The 19,124-nt window shown below is 42.9% G+C and overlaps 1 protein-coding gene across 21 annotated transcripts in view; it reads left to right on the top strand.

The window, feature by feature from the left end:
* PPFIBP1 (PPFIA binding protein 1) overlaps positions 1 to 19,124 on the top strand; it is a 126,057-nt gene that overhangs the window by 96,147 nt on the left and 10,786 nt on the right. For 13 of the 21 annotated variants that reach the window (XM_079993573.1, XM_079993574.1, XM_079993579.1 and 10 more), the window contains 13 exons: positions 1,041 to 1,198; positions 3,113 to 3,222; positions 3,695 to 3,748; positions 3,894 to 3,944; positions 7,114 to 7,171; positions 7,907 to 7,939; positions 8,939 to 9,095; positions 10,851 to 10,883; positions 13,172 to 13,313; positions 13,781 to 13,909; positions 14,011 to 14,161; positions 15,993 to 16,104; positions 16,597 to 16,685. In XM_079993573.1, the coding sequence (XP_079849699.1) occupies positions 1,041 to 1,198; positions 3,113 to 3,222; positions 3,695 to 3,748; positions 3,894 to 3,944; positions 7,114 to 7,171; positions 7,907 to 7,939; positions 8,939 to 9,095; positions 10,851 to 10,883; positions 13,172 to 13,313; positions 13,781 to 13,909; positions 14,011 to 14,161; positions 15,993 to 16,104; positions 16,597 to 16,685 (1,277 nt within the window). The remainder of the gene's footprint in view (positions 1 to 1,040; positions 1,199 to 3,112; positions 3,223 to 3,694; positions 3,749 to 3,893; positions 3,945 to 7,113; positions 7,172 to 7,906; positions 7,940 to 8,938; positions 9,096 to 10,850; positions 10,884 to 13,171; positions 13,314 to 13,780; positions 13,910 to 14,010; positions 14,162 to 15,992; positions 16,105 to 16,596; positions 16,686 to 19,124) is intronic. The other 8 variants (XM_079993590.1, XM_079993589.1, XM_079993585.1 and 5 more) reach the window with 4 other exon arrangements.

The raw sequence follows: 19,124 nt of genomic DNA, 5'->3' as shown, positions 1-19,124 counted from the left end.
CTGACAGATGATTCAGCTGAAATGTTCAAACAAGGTTTTGAATTTGTGCCTTGACAAACGAACCCTCAACTTTTTAGGGAATCTCATTAGAGAAAAGCAACTTGCGATATTACCAAAATGCAAAAATGTACATATAAAACTTTTCAAATGTAAAATGTAAAACTTTACATGATGAAACCATGGCCATTCCCCAAAGAACCATCACTTTCACTGTTTGCAGGCATTTTGTAGGGGATCATTAAGGCTGAACTGTAGATAAATTTATCCTTTGAGGTCTGAAATGCTTTGCAGCATTCCTTACAGCATTTTTCTGTGTGCTGCTTGCTTCATCATATCCTGGTCTCCGCTGTAGAATAGCAATCTCCTGCCTTTATTTCTTCCCTTGTCATACGTGTTTCTTTCCCTAGTTCTTTCTGTTTGATATGGAATTAACTTGGTTGTGCTTTACAGTGGAAGCTTCTAGCAATCCCTTCCCATAGGCTTCTAGACCAGGGTCCATTATCACTTGCATGTGGTCTGGCACATTCTTGGAAACGGCAAATACATTCACATATGAAAGGCCTTCCAGGCTGAAATAATGTCATCTATATCAAAACAGGGAGTCTGTTGTTGATTTCTTCCCTTGAGCTAGTCTACCCAAGGGCAGTTAGGAAGACCATTGGCATGACCATTTCCCCTGATTACCTCTATTTTTATCACACTTAGGCTGCACTCCTGTACCTGCTCACCTGGAAGATGAGCCCCATTCAACTCAAGATGGAATTAGTTTTGAGTAGATATGTTTGCAGTTGCCTGTTAGGATCACAGTCCTTGTGTGTCAGCAGCTGCACAATTGCATTGTGTGTGCAGGTGCCCAAAGGAAGAAATCAATATATCATGCATCCCTTGGAATTGGATTTAGCTTTTAAGCACCGATGCATGTTCAGCAATTGTTTTAGTTACAAAACCATAATCCCTAGACTAGAATGTCAGCCTGAGTATTGCTAAGTCTGTGTTCAGAGTGAGAATATTCATATAGAATTTCTCTTCTGTGGTGTTAGGAAAGGATGATGAATGTGAGGAGTCTACAAACTCAGGATCTCTTTCAGTGACTTTGTCAGATGAACAGATTCTAAACGAATATGAGAAAAGTCCATCCCCTACACCAGGAGAAGGCTCTCCAAACTACGAAGAGTTTGGAACACAAACTCCTGAAAAGGTATTTCTTTAATATTTCTCTCCCTGCTTCTAGATTTGCTTTCTTGTAAACTTAATTGGTATCCCAGCTGTTGTTAGAAATTAAACTTTGTACTTGTAAAAGACTTAAATGTAAGGCTTAACTTAGTACAGTTTCCCTTGTTACATAGATATATTCCCTTTCTGGCTCTTGTGATTTTGAGGTGAAATAGCTACATGATGATTTGTGGATTAAATTATTTTTATTGCTACGTTTAGTGACAGTGTAGATCTAGCATTAACCATTGTCAGCAACAAAGAGTAAGGTAAAAGGTAAAGGGACCCCTGACCATTAGGTCCAGTAGTGGCCAACTCTGGGGTTGCGACGCTCATCTTGCTTTATTGGCCAAGGGAGCCGGCATACAGCTTCCGGGTCATGTGGCCAGCATGACTAAGCCGCTTCTGGCAAACCAGAGCAGGGTAAACGCCGTTTACCTTCCCGCCTGAGCGGTACCTATTTATCTACTTGCACTTTGTGCTTTCAAACTGCTAGGTTGGCAGGAGCAGGGACCGAGCAACAGGAGCTCACCCCGTCGCGGGGATTCGAACCGCCGACCTTCTGATCAGCAAGCCCTAGGCTCTGTGGTTTAACCCACAGTGTCACCTGCGTCCCGAACAAAGAGTAAATTGTGGATCAAATGTTCAGATTCCCCATCCCCCGCCATCTCCATTAACCACAACGAGGAAACTTGGGAAGGAAACTGGAGTGTGAGTGGGGATGGGGAAAGAGAGCAAATGATTCCACAGCCCTCTCCTGGTTTAGTAAGCCATGATTTATATTACGAAAGTGTCACATGACTTAAGGCTGCAATTCTCTGTGCACTTGACTAGGAGTAAGCGCCTTTGGACACAGTAGTGCAAAAATTGCATAGGATTGGATCTCATGAACCAATTTAGAGGAGGACTGCAATATTAAGTTGATGAATAACATTAATTAAAAAGGTACCTGATTTATCACAAGGCAGATCTTTTTTAAGTGGTTGGTTAATTTATAATACAAGTAGTTATTAAAATGGAAGTATCTGGGGCTATCATAGTCCATTGCAGAAAAGGATACCACTGCTAAGACAGAGGCTGCTGCAACATATGCATTCATCACCTAAAAACAAAAAAAGAGTATCAGTGGATTTTAAAAATTCATGTGCCAATTGATTTTTAAGAGGCTGCCTGCCTTACCTTAGCTATATTTGTTGTTGCTCATAAATAAAAGTTCATGTGTCACTTTTTGGGTCTAGAATCCCCCCCCCAAGCACCCCACTGCCATGGCTCACATTAAAAAGAAAAGAGAAGGGATTTCTGACTTCGGTTTCTTAAATAGTAGCATTCTATGTTGCATGGCAAGCACTCTGAAAAAGGTCCCCCGCCCAAAAAGCAGTTTGTAGCATAACTTGGGGAAATTTCTTTAAATGGAGGATTTAAAGTCTACCTTTTTGCTTTGTCTAATAGGACATGGCAAATGTTACAATAGAATTAAGGAGGATTTGATCCTACCAAGTTTAAAGCATTTGCCTTGTAGACCGATGGGTGTTACGTCAGAATTATGTGCGAATGAAAAGGGGAGTGAGTATGTTACCAGAAGGCCCTTTGTTAAGATGAGTGCTCAGGTGATCTCAGAGTGCGTCCTGGATGATGCGAAAGAGTTGTATGCCTTGTTTGTATTCTGCTTTGTGCAATAGGTAACATTTCATGTTGGAGGTCTTGCTCCAGTTGTATTTTCCAACGACTGTATAGATAAATTGGATATGAGGATCTATGACTATCAAGTGTAGGCTGTATGATGAACCTGTATGATAAAATGTGAAGGCTTCAAGCTGTTGAGCCTTGAGTGTATTGTGTGCCTAATGTGTATCTCTGCTGCCTTCTCACGGGAGTGCTGATGTGCTTTCCCCCCTTGTAGAATTCACCACAGATCCATACTAGTGTCTTGCAAGTTCCCATTCCTTCTTTTTCACCAGCTTCCAGACATTCAACAGAATCAACTGATAAAGTTATTGCAAGTGATGCCAGGTATGGATACTTGACCCGAAAAAGAAAGAAAGAAAGAAAGAAAGCCAGTTGTGATAAAAATGTGCTGAATAATGACATAATGTCTGTTTGATAAAGCAGATTAAGGTCTACAGCTTCAGCAACAGTGTGGTGGTGGTGGTACGTTTTCCAAAAATGGAAGGTTGTTAAGACAATGAAATGGCAAAATGGAGTAAATTACGAACACATCTTACATGGGGATTTTGGTTCCAAGTGTTCTGCGTGTACATGAAAATCACATATACCCAAACCCTTGGAGCCGTTCTGCAGCTAGCAGGGGAAGGGCAGAGAGAGACTCCCCAGCACTCCCCAAGCCTGCTGTCTGCACCAGCAAGCAAGAGGGAGAGCTGAAAAGCTATTTTTGTGCCCAGTAACCCGAGCAGACCCTTATTAGAGGGCATATTTTTAGTAGATGCCTTAAATTCACCATGTTCTAACTTGTTGCTTTTTACAGTGAAAAACACACACCAATGGTGCCTATGGAAACACAGCTAGGCGACAAAAAATTGTAAGTATTTTGTAATTATGCACAGAGATATTTTAAAAGCTGAGAACAATTTAATGTGATACCTTGTTTATATTGTTTCTTGCTTCCTTCCCTCACCCTGATGCTTGCTGTTTTAATCTAGTTCAGTTTTCCATTTCTATTGCAGTATGAAGCGCCTTCAAACAAGCTATATAGCACCAGGAATTTACAGAATTTTGTAATATATTCCTAAAGTATATGTGGTTGCCTTTTCACTAAGACAAAGGAGAGATTGGCTGGCATAGTGGACTGCTAGTATGCCCAAATTCTTAATCATTATCACCCATGCATAATTTAATGACTTAGTTAAATGCTTTGCTGAATTGGGGTGTACTTTTTTTATAACAGAATTTCTAACACAAAAGTTCTGCACTGACTACTTCAGTATAATATTCTTACTAGACTCTCTTAGTAAAGAATCGGAGCAGAAATGGACAGTATGAGAAGAATATTGTACTGAACAATGTGTGCCTTTTGGCAGTTTGCGGTTAGTAAGTGGTACTTCAGTGGCATTTGGTGGACTTTTATTTCCTTCAGAATGCATTTGACAGAGGCTGAAATCATAATAACTTGCTCTGGAGGGAAGTCTTAATGGTTACTAAATACAGCACTAGGGAGATGCGAAAGAGAGGGCTGGTTTAGATGTTACTTGAAGGCCCCATCCCATGGAGGTGCATGAGGCCTGCTTGCTGGACCTGCGCATTCAAGGGGGAATGGAGTGTCTACATTGTGGCCTGTGCAGTTAGGCCTGAATTCTACCATCAATTCCTCAGATATGGAAATCAGCTGTGGGATTGGGTCTGCTTGTTCCCACACAAACAAGCACATTCATTCACCCCCTTTGTGTGATGAGCCAAATATTAGACTCTTTAACTACCATTTGAACCAGCCCTGGGTAATACAACATTCCATTAACTGAAAGCAAACCATGGTGAAAGGAGATTTTACTACAGCTTTAGTGTGATATCTGAATTGACAAATTGTAGTTACATCTCTGGAGGTCACTACCCCTACAGGCTGGAGTGCAGAACAGATGGAAACTAAAACCAGATGAGCAGTTCTGCTTTTGAGCTGGCCGATATACCGTATTTTTCATCCTATAGGGCACACCGGCCCATAGGGTGCACCTAGGGTTTTTTTGGGGGGGGGGGAATAAAGAAAAAAATTATTCCCCCCCCAGGTGCGGGGCTGGGGCGGGGGAAGCCCAAGCTTCCCCCGACCCCAGCCCCCAGAACAGGCTGCTATCCGCAATCCTTCCCCCAGCAGCCCCGACAAGCTCTGGGAGTATTCCCCACCTCCCGCAGAAGCCGCACGCTCTTTAAAGGGGCTGCACAGCTTCTACTGGGTTTTCTAGAAGATGGGGGGATTCCCTCACCTCCCGCAAAACCGGCAGAAGCCGTGCGCTCTTTAAAGGGGCTGTGCGGCTTCTATTGGCTTTTCGAGGAGATGGGGGAATTCCCCCACCTCCCTGAAAAGTCCGCAGGCTGCCATCCGCAAGCCTTGGGAGCCCGGCGGGAAGTCGCGCCGGGCTCCCAAGTCTTGCGGAGAGCTTCCTGAAGCCTGGAGAGAGAGGGGTCAGTGTGCACCGACCCCTCTCGCTCTCCAGGCTTCAGCGAAAGCCTGCATTCGCCCCATAGGACGCACACACATTTGCCCTTCATTTTTGGAGGGGAAAAAGTGCATCCTATAGGGCGAAAAATACAGTATTTGGAGACCTGGTTATCACAGATCATGTTTGAATTGAGCTGGTGCTCTTGCAGAAAAGTTAAAATGGCCCACATCAGGATTAATCCAATTCTGCTGCTACATAATTAAGAGTGCACAATTACTCGGAAGTAAGTTGCACTATTTTCAGCAGGACTTGCTCCTAAATAGGTATGTGTAGGATTGTAGGTCTAAGTTACTTGGAAAGTGCACAAATGTCATAGCAGTGGGGAGAAGAGAGGCTGAAAAAAGCAATTGCATTAGCTAAGTACACAATTTTCTGGGTTTCAAGCATGTGTATTATACTTAGGTTGCAATTCTGAATACATTTCTTCAGCCTCTGTAATCAATGAAATGGTGGTTTACTTTTTGAATGACGCTATGGCTTCTAAAGTACATGAAATGCAGAACAGAAAAGCATGCTCATTGACCGCATGTCTGAAACATTGAACAGCTACAGTTTTGGATGCCTTCATACCCTCAATCTGAAAAATAGCATGCAATTTGATGTTTTGGGTGTATAAATTATCAGCATGTAGCTTGAAAAATGGGAAATTTGTGTTGAATGCTGCGTGTGTGTACATATCACTGCAAGTTAGTGTTGGGAAAGAAATTTGGTTCAGTGTGCATTTTAATGTACACCTACCTAATTCATCCTGCAATCTGCAACAATATGTGAATCAAAACCCAGCAATTCTTTGGAATTCACACTTCCCTGAATTTTGCAATGCAGTTCTCAAACTGAATGTTTTTACAAAAATACATATATTAAGGGGGAATGTGTATATTAGTGAGAATTGCTTGCAAAAATGTGCACTGAATATTAGGCAAAATTACATACAAAGTTATTAGGAAAGATGTTGATGAATTTTCATGTGAATTTCTTTATTGTGAACTGGGACTGAGGGTTTCTTAACCCTTCCCATGCCTATTATCACCTTCAAAGGCTGCTCCCAGCCAGGTTTATTTCAGTTTTGGGGGAAGATGTACAGTGTGCCTCTTCAATAAATAATATGTGGGAGTAGAAAACTACATGTTTTTCTTGTCATTTTTGCAGATGGATGGTAAGAGAGATAATAGGTCTATAGCTATCTACTCAGTTCGTGCAAAAAATAAGATTTGAACCATGGTGTTTCTTGGTCTAGAAGTCATTTTCTCATATAATCTACTGGTAGTGGTCAATGAAATGGTATTACAGTCATTCCTTAGATCCCGAACATTCTGGAACTCTGACGTTTTGGATCCTGGACGCTGCAAACCCAGAAGTGAGTGTTTCGGTTTTCGAACATTCTTTTGGAACCCAAACGTCCAGTGGAGCTTCCAAAGCTTCTGATTGGCTGCAGGAGCTTTCTGCAGCCAATCAGAAGCTGCAATTTGGTTTTTCAGCATTTTGAAAATACAATGGACTTTCAGAACAGATTCCATTCGACTTTCAAGGTACGACTGTATAACCATTCAGATTCATATAGGTGTCACTATAGTTGAGAGGGAGACAAAATTTGCTTTAACTTGCCCTTTCGTCCCCCTTTCCTCTGTTTAAATAAAGTTGCATCTTGATTTAACCTTTATTGTTATTAAAAGATTGTGTTCAGGATGCAAGATCGGTTACTTATTTTTCTTTTCTTCTTTTCCTGTGATTCTAGAACTTCAGCTCTGCAAAAATCCAGCAGTCTTGGAAACTTGAAGAAAGAAGTCTCTGATGTACGTAGGCCTATGTCATTGTTTAAATTAACCGTTAGCTGTTTCTTAAAAATGCTGACCCAACTTGTAGGTTGTATTCAGCATAGCACTAAGCAAAATGTTCCATCAGTTCAAGAGTTTCTTTTTGTGCAACTAATACTTCCCCCTTTTCCTCCCCACATCTTCCCCCTATATCTGTTCTGACTCCACCCCCCAACCTTTGGAGCAGATTTGGCGATGAGGTGGGGCACACAGGAAGGAGAAAGGGAATTGCACTGGTGCTAATCCTTGGACTAGCACAACTATTGAGTTGAATATCATCTGTCTTTCCCTCTTTCAGTTCTTTCCTCTGAGGTGTAGCTCACACATGATGATTGCAATATATCAACTGATGACTTGCATATGTAAAACAAGCTCTTTTTGTCTGATCTCAAATCATGGGGAAAGAAGCGGGGCTGTATGTTCCTTTGGATGTATATATCCATTTGTTCAATAAATCCTTATGACTTAGACTCTGTTCAAAGGCTCTCTCAAAGAAAATATTATCTTACCCTTTTCTAATAATTGCAGTTCAGTTTTGTTCAAATAAGGAGTTTCTGAAACCTTTAAAATGCTTTTATAGGCTGCCCTGTATGCAGCCAAATTAATACACTCTGGTAAATGTTGTAAGTAGACTAACATGTTTTAGTTGAAATTAATTGGATGTATTAAATCAAAGTTTATTTAAAGTGTTTAATGCTTCAAACTTTTCCCTAGCAGGACAAAGAGTCTGTGCAGAAGCAGGAAGAGGTAATGTTTTTCTGTGCTGTGTGTTAAGGAAGAAATTGCAGGCGCAATCCAGAGAAGGTTGCACTCACCTAAGTCCCGATGAAGCAGATGGAATTAGATTATATCCTTGCTCATTTTCTTGGCTTGTTCATCAATATTAAGCCAGAGTTTCCCAGTTCTGGTGCAGTGGTCAATTTTGGCCTAATGTGAACCAGGATCTTCACACCAAAACTGTTGTTCTTTCACTGTTTCATATAGTTTATGAAGCCTTGGGTGATAGAAAACAGTCATTGACTCCAAATTACTGTAGCATCCTGGTAGCACCTCCTCCCCTTTACCACAGTACCAGCATGCTGGTAAAAAGCACATGCTGAACACCAGAGTATACAATGCCTTTTTTCTTTGAGTTGTGTGCTTGTGGCTTCTGAACATACACAGAACAAGGGTGGGGGAGTGGAGATCTTAAGCCTAGTAGACGTATCTCTTACTCCTGTTTACTAATTTTTTTAAAAGTAGGGACAGCTAACCTGTGGCCCTCAGATATTGCTAAACTACTGCTCCCTTCACCCCTGAGTGTTGACCATTTTAGCTGGGGCTGATGGAAGTTGGGATCCAACAACACCTGCAGATTAGCAACCCCTCTTCTAAAGACTTACATTTTTATGAATCAATTTGCCTTTTAAAATTATTCAAAATAGTTTTTAACAGAAGATATCACTCCGTAATTTGCAAGTACAACCTATTGCAGGGCTGTAGCTCAGTGGTACAGCATCTGCTTTGCATGTAGAAAGTTGCATGTTTAATCCCAGGCATCTCCAGGTAGGGAGAAACCCCTGCCTGAAATCCAGGAGTGCTGCTGGCAATCAAGCTAGACAATATTGAACTAGATGGACCAATGGCCTGATTCAATATAAGGCTACTTCGTATGCTACCCAGCTGCAAGCACTAATTTATCACATGTGTTGCTGAACGCTTGAGTACAATGGCGGATTTTAAACTTTTCTTTTCTTGAACAAACAGAGCAAAGCATCGCTGGAGAGTAGCAAATATGGAACCCTCCCTCCCAAATCCCCAGGTGAAGAAGATGCCTTTGGGACTCGGAAAGGCCGGTCTTCTTTTGGGCGAGGCTTTTTCAAGATCAAAAGCAGCAAAAGGACAGCAAGTGCACCTAACTTGGGTAGGTTCAGTAAAGGCAGAGTTTTTTCACTATCTATATTTCAACTAGGGGAAGATATTCTCCACTGGCATATTTCATAGGGAGATGCAGACGTATGAACAAGAACCACTTTCATCAGTAGATGAAACAAAATTTTAAATGCTATGGATTCCAGTTCTTTCGCAGAACAACAATTTGTTTGTACCATGCCAATCTGACTGGGTTGTCCCAGCCACTCTGGGCAGCTTCCAGCATATATAAAAATATAATAAAGTATTAAACATTAAAAACCTCTCTATACAGGGTTGCTTTCAGATGTCTTCTAAAGGTTGTACTTATCTCCTTGATGTCTGATGAGAGGGTGCCCCACAGGGTGGGTGCCACTACCGATAAGGCCCTCTTCCTGCTTCCCTGTTGCTTTACTTCTTGCAGTGAGGAAACCACCAGAGTGGATCTTAGTGTCTGAGCTGAAGGAGACGCTCCTTCAGGTATACTGGGCCGAGGCCGTTTAGGGCTTTAATGGTCAGCACCAACACTTTTAATTGTGCTCAGAAACATACTGGGAGCCAATGTAGGTCTTTTAGGGCCAGCATTATAAGTCCTGATGCCTGCTCTCAGTTATCAGTCTAGCTGTCACCTTCAAAGGTAGCCCCGCATAGAGCACATTGCAGTAGTTCAAGCAGGAGATAACCAGAGCATGTACCACCCTAGCGAGACAGTGTGCAGGCAGGTAGGGTCTCAGCCTGCGTACCAGATGGAGCTGGTAGACAGCCACCCTGGATATAGAATTAACCTGTCCCTCTTTGGACAGCTGTGAATCCAAAATGTCTCCCAGGCTGTGCACCTGGTCCTTCAGGAGCACAGTTAATCCATTCAGGACCTGGGTGTCCCCCACACCTGCCATTCCTTTGTCCCCAGAAACAGTACTTTTGTCTTGTCAGGATTCAGCCTCAATCCATTGACTGCCTTCCATCCTCCAACCGCCTCCAGACACTCATACAAGGACATCCACCTCTTTCACTGGTTCTGATTTAAAAGAGAGGAAGAGCTGGGTATCATCCACATACTGGTGAATACCCAGCCCAAACCCCCTGATGATCTCTCCCAGCGGCTTCATATTGATGTTAAAAAGCATGGGGGAGAGGACGGAGTCCTGGGGCCCCCACAAGTGAGAGCCCAGGGGTCTGAACACTCATCCCCCACCACCACTTTCTGAACACGGCTCAGGAGGAAGGAGCGGAACCACTGTATAGCAGTGTCCCCAGCTCCCAGCCCCTCAAGACGGTCCAGAAGGATGTCATGGTTGATGGTATTAAAAGCCGCTGAGAGATCCAGCAGAACCAGGAAACATTTGTTCCTAGCCTGCCTTTGTTCCTAGCCTGCCAGAGGCAAATGCCAGTATGTGCTAGTCATGCAGCCTTTCCACTGCAAATAGCGGCAAACAAATCATATTGGAAAGAGATATTTAAGAATCCTGCAAGGAAATATTTAAATGTGAAGTAGTGGAAAGGTAATTGTTGCACATTGTTCTGTTTTTGTAGATCTCAAAACGCTTCCTGAATTGTTTGGTTTGAGCAATGGAATAAGTGCTAATTCTCATTTGGCCTATTTGTGTGTTAGCTCTCTGTGTTATGCATGCATCGTTTGGGGGGGGGGGGAATTCTTCTTCCCTTGTCTTGCCATTGTCATGTTTTGATTTGTCTTATCTTGTTGCCCCGGGTATGTTCCTCCCCCTTGTGCTGCGTGTGGTTATGTGCGTTATTTGGATGTCTGAAGATCGCAGTCGAAGTGCAAGTGCACCCACCTTAGGTATAGTAGACCTGCATGCATGATTGGCGCCATGTTCTGAGAGCTGCTATTGCTCAGCCACGGCCATGCAGACCTCTGTACTGGAACGTTCATCCATTTCTTTGCCGCTCATGCACACTACTAAAATCTGGCTGCATTGTTTAGTTGTAATGGCCTATACTAACAAGAACTGCCATAGAAAAGTGTTTGAGAAAATCCAAACCAAGTGAATCGCAGCATCTTTCTGACGTAAGAGGGACTAAATGTGCTTTTGCCTAGAGGCAACTTTGGCATGAAGGAGATGAGATGCTTCAGGCATCATGCCCCAAGTTGTGTTATATAAAAAGAAGAGCAAGTCCAAGAGACCAGTTTATTTGTTCCTTTCCTCCCACAGGGATGGTTGCAGACTCTTGTGCAGCTTACCCCAGCTGATGCCCTCCAGATGTTGTCAGATTCCAGCTCCCATCAGCCCTCACTGTTGGCCGTGTTGGGTGGGGCTGTGGGGAGTTTCAGCCCACAGCATCTGGAGGATACCATGTTGCTGTAGTATAACAAATGAGAAGGAAACATGGGGCAAAGAAATCAATGGAACTTGCTTCCTACCAGTATATTTAGGACCCACTGTAAGAATTCCAGGTTTTAAAGAATCAAAACAGTGAAGTATATTCACAACGTAACATGGCCTCCATTCACATAATCCAAGCAGCCTGCTTGACTTATCTATATAGCTTATCTCGGGTATCAGTGACTTTTTCTTTCAAACAGTCACAGTGTTTCCATAGCTGCTCTGGCTAACTTGCAAATAAATGCATTATAATTCATTTTTGGCCATTACTGTTTACTATTTTGAATAATTTTATATGGTAGCATTCTTGTCATTGCTTTTGAGCATTCTTTTTAAGCTTCTTGTAGAGAGAGTTCACACATATATGTTTAGCTATGCAGCTAATAGTCCCATGTAAAATGGTAAACTATGAGCTTGAGGTGAGGACAAGTGTGTTTGCAAACACACATATCATACATGTGTGGTCATTTGGGAGTTAGTGCTGTGGCTCTCTGGTGAGTGCCCTTCTACTGGCAAACCTGGGTTTGATATTGTGTAACGTGAAAAGAGGAACTTGGCATTTTGTTGGTTTGTTGTTTTCTATCCCAATTTGTATGGCATTTGCTGGCACATCTCTGCTGAAGCATTGCACTGCTGATATATCCTTAGCTTTTTTTAAAAAAAATAAACAAATGTATGTAAATAAGCTGTTCGCCCAATCCTAAATGTTATTATCTTTTGTAAATTATTTGCTCAGTAGTAGGGGGATTGTCAGCAGCTTCAGAAATAGTTCCAGTCCTGGATGACTTTATTGGCTTCGCTGATGCTAGAGCAACATAAATGTCAATGAGGAGTTATTAGTGTTAATGTTTTTAAACCCTTTTTCTGTTCATAGAGCATCCAGAGTGGCTTACTGCAAAGAAACAAAAATGTAATCACTACAGTTAAAAATGATCAAGATCAATGCAAAATACAAGTTAGAACTATGTAGTCTAAAAGCAGCAGACACATTTTATAAAATCAAAATAGCAACAGAAATTAGACATTTCAAAGCCTATAAAAACAAAAATGTTTCCAGCTTCTTCCTAAAGTGGGTTTTCCCCTAAGGTAGGTGTGGGGAAGTTTTCATCCTCCAGATGCTGCTGAAGTACAACTCCCATGAACCCCCCAGCAAGGATGGTCCATGGCCAGGGATGACAGCGAGTTGTTCAGCAACATCTGGAAGGCCATGAATTCCCCACATCAGGTCTAAAAGGCGGTATGCTTTTTTGTTTTTGTTTTTTTACAGTTGCACTGTATCAATCTCTTGCACATCTAGTGTTACATTATTAATTGCTGATGATCACCTAACCGTATTCACTATATCTCCTTATTCCTGGACTTTTATCAGATACATGAAGGGCTGTCAACACAATTGCTGGAAGCCTTTGCCTTCCAGACAGTCACAGGAAGCTATACACATTTTTACCATGTGTTTGCCTTAGGGCTATAGTTAGTGTATTGTATACTTTTGTAATAAAGGGTGATGGGATAAAGATCAGTCATAACAGAGATAATAATCAGTATTAGTTTATTAAGAAGATCTTTAATTGAATGATACTTTAAATGCCAAGTAAAGGAGCACACAATTAAATTACCTTTCTTTCCATTCATGTGACTTTTTAGCCAAGGTTGTTTCACAAATTAGAAATGGAAACTTAAAGTAATCCAGTTGAAGAACTACAGACTGACATACTATTAATTGAGATTTTCTTTTATTTAATAGCTGAGACAGAAAAAGGATTTGCAGACCACCTCGATTTGGCTGGCTTGCCGCCTCGACCAAAAGGTGCAGCAGATGGGCCTCTGACTCCACCTTCTCCTGACTCCAAAAAGAAAGCAAGAGGAATCAAGAAGTTGTTTGGAAGGTAACTGGGATATGACTCAATTCATTATGCTGTTAAGTAGAGCATGCCAGTCCAGAGTTCCGCTCTGAGACTGAGGTAAATATGATGTTGGGGCTTTTCTTAACTACGCTTAGGGATGGATTGCCTGCCCCCTTCCGTGCGCTCTGGCTTCCGTCACAGTGTTCCTTTGCGTCAGAAGCAGTTTAGTCATGACCCGGAAAGCTGTCTGTGGTCAAACGCCGGCTCTTTTGGCTTGAAGCAAGATGAGCACCACAACCCCATAGTTTCCTTTGACTGGACTTAACCGTCATGGGGTCCTTTACCTTTTACCTTTACAGTGCTTTAAGTGCTGCAGGTGAGCTTTTCACCCTTTCTGGTTGGTGTCTGTGGCAGACAGGAAGCTGCCCTAGATGGCTCTTCTTACACTCTTCATACTGCAAATTGTATACTTCTTTTAATGGCTTTCCCTTATCTTGGCCTTTGCTTAGACTCAGGAGAAGCCAGTCTACCACATTTAATCCAGATGACATGACAGAGACTGAGTTCAAAAGAGGAGGAATAAGAGCAACAGCAGGACCAAGATTAGGCTGGTCGAGAGATCTTGGACAAACCAATAAGTAAGACATAAATACTTTTAAATTTTTAGATTATGTTTATGCATGCACTTGGAGGAAAATGCTTTAAATGTGTCACACTTCTCTAACATTCTCAATTTTAGTGAATTGGACATGCCATTTGCTAAATGGACAAAGGAGCAAGTTTGCAACTGGCTTCATGAACAGGGCTTGGGTTCTTACATAGGTCATGGCAAACACTGGATACTTTCTGGTCAGACTCTGTTGCAAGCTTCTCAGACTGATTTAGAAAAGGTAAGGATCCACATGTTTCTTGTTTCTTGCATATGCATTTTGAGTGACAATTACAACATTGTGTCAAATCACCCAATTGTGTATGCCAGTGGTGGCTAAAGTATTTGTTTAACAGAAGGAAACTATCCTGGATAGGTATACTGGTGTACTATCAGCCAGTGACAGCAGCCTGGGCTATGAGAAAATACAGTGCAATGGATGTGGGCTGCTTTTTCCAAGCTGCATTTTGCTGAAAAACAAAAAAATGGATCCATCACTTTTCTATAGAAACGCTCAAGGTTTTGTACAAGAATGATTGGAATGCAATTTTTAAAAAACATTAAAATGTAAGAATACCAACAATATGCAGATTGTTCCAATGCACCCTCACACTTTTAAAATGCCTGGAACAAACAATTATCACTAGCCATACGGAACTGAGCAGTAGCACGGCCACCTGCAAGCTTCCTTGAAGAGAGTTTTCTGTCATTGCAACACTGCTACTGAAAAACCCTAGCCTGAGTATTGCAGCCCCGGTCCATTTGGGTTCTGTGCAAAGGCACTGTGAAATTGGTGACAAATTGGTTGCAAAGCACGTATGCCTCTCACTTTTTGTCCCCACCACGAGCGTGTGCTTTCCCCCCAGCTTCACTTGGTTTCACTGGACCAGACCTTATGGAGGAGCCATTCCTGGTCTCCCTGCTCCATTTGCTTTTCAATAAATCTTTTTGGTCCATGCTTGCATCTTTAAAAGAACCAATATGACCAATTGCTCCAATCAAATGTGAATGGGAGGTACTCAGTGTTCAGAATTCCCTAGGCATCAGGCACATTTTGCTCTGGGCTGTTGGCCACTTGTGACCAAGTGAAGATGCCTGGGTACCAGGATGGTGCCTCACATCACCTCCACCTGGAGCTGCATGTCTGTGGATCCTTGGCTCTGGACTGTGTTCACACACTAAGACCACATCCGGTAGAATTCTATCAGTTATATTTTACCTGCACAATCAGAAAGAATTTCAGGAACAAAAATGCTTCTTCTGTGCAGCCTGAGCAGGAACAGTGGAAAATGGTATAGCTAATTGTTATCGCTTGTCTTCACTTACCTCATCCCACTACTCTGCTCACAGTTGTGAAGAATATTCCTGCGTTATGAGTGGTCCGTGTCACCATTAAGAAAAAGAGGTCGTAATAGGCCAATATAAATGTGGACTGTCCCTGGATCAAGGGACTTTTCTTCTTCAAGTTCTCAAAGCTCTTGACCTAGCTCAAGGTGGTCATCTGAACCAGCCAGATGTTTAACTAAGAACTAATCACAATCAGTCCGTCATTTGAAAAATAAGACTTGAGAGCCGTCTTGCCCCCAGATGGCAACTGGACATTCTGGTTTGGTGATGGTCACCTTGGTTTAAGAAGCCACTTGACGCCTCCCTTACATAGCTGAGTTTCTAACACTGGAGCTACAAGACATTCAGGCTCCTTTTCAGTGGAAACAAAATACAGTACATTTTTATTATAGAAAAAAAAATAGTCAAACAAGAATGGGTAGAGAAATTAGCAGGGCAATCCTGTGGTGTTGGAGAGGAAGATTCCTTGGCTGTAGTGGTTGCCCCACTAAAGGCTGTTTGCTGTGGCCAGGATGGGAGGTGGCAGTCAACCCCCACTTTTGGGTGAGGGAAGTTTTCTTCCCCCTCCATTGTGGTCTGCAGGAGGGTAAAAGTAAATGGGCAACTGTCACGTAAAGTTCATTTTTATAGAGACACTCAACAAGGTTTCCCATTATCTCCACTGAGGTTTTAGCAGCAAATAGAAGTATCTTTTAAATGCAAGCTGGTTTTTGTCCCACATGTAGGAACTTGGAATAAAGCATCCATTGCACCGGAAAAAACTTCAGCTCGCTCTTCAGGCATTAGGATCAGAAGAAGAGAACAACCATGGAAAACTGGATTACAACTGGGTTACAAGTAATGTCGTCTTACTTATTTTGCCATTTCACCCTCACGCAGTGAAGAGTTTGCCTGGGTACGTCCCCCAGCCACTTGCAAGGAAGCCTTGTGTGCACTTTGCAGCTCACAGGGTAGCATTGTGCCTGCTTTGTTTTAAGTTTCCTTCTAGGCAGGTTTGTGGGTAGTTTCTGTGGAAAACAAAAGGTAGAGTGTACTTGTGCACCTATGTAACACACATTCTGTCCAAGAAAAAGCTGAAATACTTAGCTAAGCAAATTTGCAATTTACAAGTGGAAAATCAATTATTAAATTCTTGCATATTTAAAATACATCATAAAACAATCGCATTGAACAAGTGTGGCTTCAAGAGCCGCTGGAATGCCAATACAGATGGGGGTCTCTCATATTCCAACAGGGAGGGCATTCTGCAGCACTGGGACCACCACTGAAAAAGCCTGCCTTCAGATTGCCACAAATCATTGCATAGTGACTGTATCTTTTTATTTTCAGGGTGGTTGGATGATATTGGACTACCCCAGTATAAGACCCAGTTCGATGAAGGAAAGGTCGATGGCCGAATGCTTCATTATATGACTATCGTAAGCAAGTGTCCTTTTCTTCCTGTCATTTTTATCATTCAGAGTACCATAATTTTGACTTCCTTCTCCACTGAAACATGTGTATCCTAATCCTCCACCCCATATGCCTCTAACTCCACTCCTTCAGGAATCAAAAGTTCTCCTGCTATCATAAAGTAATTCCACCCATTCTTCCATGTTTCCTGTTATTTGTGGAAATGTGCCCAGTTGGTACCTTTTCTATCCATCCCCTCTCTTCAAAGCCCACCTTTTCCATAAGTCCCTTGCCGAGTCCAGCAATCATTCTCACCTGCAGTGACCTCCAAGCACAAGGAGCTGCATTTGCTCACATTCATCTCTCATAACTCTTATTTGTTCCCTCCCTCCATTCTCTCACAACTGTCAAAGTTTGAATTATATGCTGCATGGACAGGTATCTGTCCAAATTTTTCTCTGCATGTATAGTTCCATGAATATCACTGTCTTTGTATAAATAGTCATAATCAGTACTGGGAGCGTACAGAATAATCTTTTAATTGTAGTGGTAACACCGTCTTTTAATGACGCAGCTGAACTGCTGTGTATAATCTACTGTTGGAATAAACTGACTGCAAGCAGCATGTTATGCCTCTGTCCATACACGCATGGCAGAGCACCAGTCTGAACAGCGGGCTCCATGCACAAGAACAGAAGTGACCAGCATTAGGTGTGTTTTCAGTAGGAGTTTTTCAGGGGTTGATCACAAATGTTTTCAAAACAAGAGCATACAGCACTGGCTTTTCACCAGGGTATGCTGTGAGGATACAAAAGCCCCACCACTTCAGTGAGGCTAGAGCAAGCCTGGGTCCTGGTCATTTTTGGATGGGCAGTCAATGGTACCACATGCATGCCACCTTTGGTTTCATGATGGAAGAAAGGCAAGATGTAAATATTAGAAAATGAAATAAGTAAAAAATAAATACAAATGTATCCTAGGATTTTTCTTTCACTGTCTATAGTGAAAGAATTCCTACTCTTTGAACAGAAGAGGTGCACAAAGAAGGTTTATGTGGGGGGAATTTAATCCATACATGTTTTCTGGTTGTGCTGGATCTCTCAGTGGCTTTTGATACCATTGGTCATGCTATACTGCTGAATCATCTAGGTAGGTTGGGAGCTGGGGGCATTGTTAGGCAGTGGTTCCACTCCTTCCTCAAGGGCCGTGTCCAAAAAGTGGTGTTGGGGTAAGAGTGTGCTCATTTGCGGAGTGCCTCAGGGCTCCATCCTCTCTCCCATGCTTTTTAACATCTATATGAAGCTGGTGGGAAAGATAATCAGGGGTCTTGGGCTGGGTGTTCATCAGTATGCAGATGATACCCAGCTCTACCTCTCTCTTAAATTGAAACCAGTAAAGGTGGTGAATGTCCTGTGTGAGTGTCTGGAGGCAGTTGGAGGATGGAAGGCAGTCAACGGATTGAGGTTGAATCTTGACAAGGCAGAAGTATTGTTTCTGGGGGACAGGGTGCATGGTTTGAGGAACATCTTGGTCCTGAATGGAGTAACTGTACTCCTGAAGGTCTAGGTGCGCAGCCTGGGAGTCATTTTGGACTCACAGCTGTCCTTGGAGGTGCAGGTCAATTCTGAGCCCAGGGCAGCTGTCTACCAACTCCATCTGTTACACAGGCTGAGACCCTAACTGCCTGCAAACTGTCTCACCAGAGTGGTGCATGCCCTAGTTATCTTCCACTTGGACTACTGCAATGCGCTGTATGTGGGGCTACCTTTGAAGGTGACTCAGAAACTACAACTAATCCAGAGTGCAGCAGCTAGACTGGTGACTGGGAGCAGCTGCTGAGACCATATAAGACTGGTCTTGAAAGACCTACATTGGCTCAGTACGTTTCTGAGCACAATTAAAAGTGTTGGTGCTGACCTTTAAAGCCCTAAATGGCCTCGGCCCAGTATACCCGAAGGAGCATCTCCACCCTGTCATTCAGCTCAGACACTGAGGTCCAGCTCCAAAGGCCTTCTGGTGGTTTCCTCACTGCGAACCAGGCAGAGGGCCTTCCCAGTAGTGGCGCCCACCCTGTGGAATGCCCTCCCATCAGATGTTAAGGAGACCAGTAATTATACAACCTTTAGAAGACAACTGAACGCAGCCCTCTATATTATGCTTTTATATACCGTATTTTTCACCCTATAGGGCGCACCTAGTTTTCGGGGGGGGGGGGATAAAGAAAAAAATTATCCCCCCCCCAGGTGCGGGGCTGGGGCGGGGGAAGCCCAAGCTTCCCCCGACCCCAGCCCCCAGAACAGGCTGCTATCCGCAAGCCTTCTCCCAGCAGCCCCGACAAGCTCTGGGAGTATTCCCCACCTCCCGCAGAAGCCGCACGCTCTTTAAAGGGGCTGCACAGCTTCTACTGGCTTTTCTAGGAGATGGGGGAATTCCCCCACCTCCCTGAAAAGCCCGCAGGCTGCCAT

Source organism: Podarcis cretensis (assembly GCF_951804945.1).
Source record: "Podarcis cretensis genome assembly, chromosome: 10".
NCBI lineage: Eukaryota > Metazoa > Chordata > Lepidosauria > Squamata > Lacertidae > Podarcis > Podarcis cretensis.
This window is presented reverse-complemented; position numbering and strand designations above follow the sequence as displayed.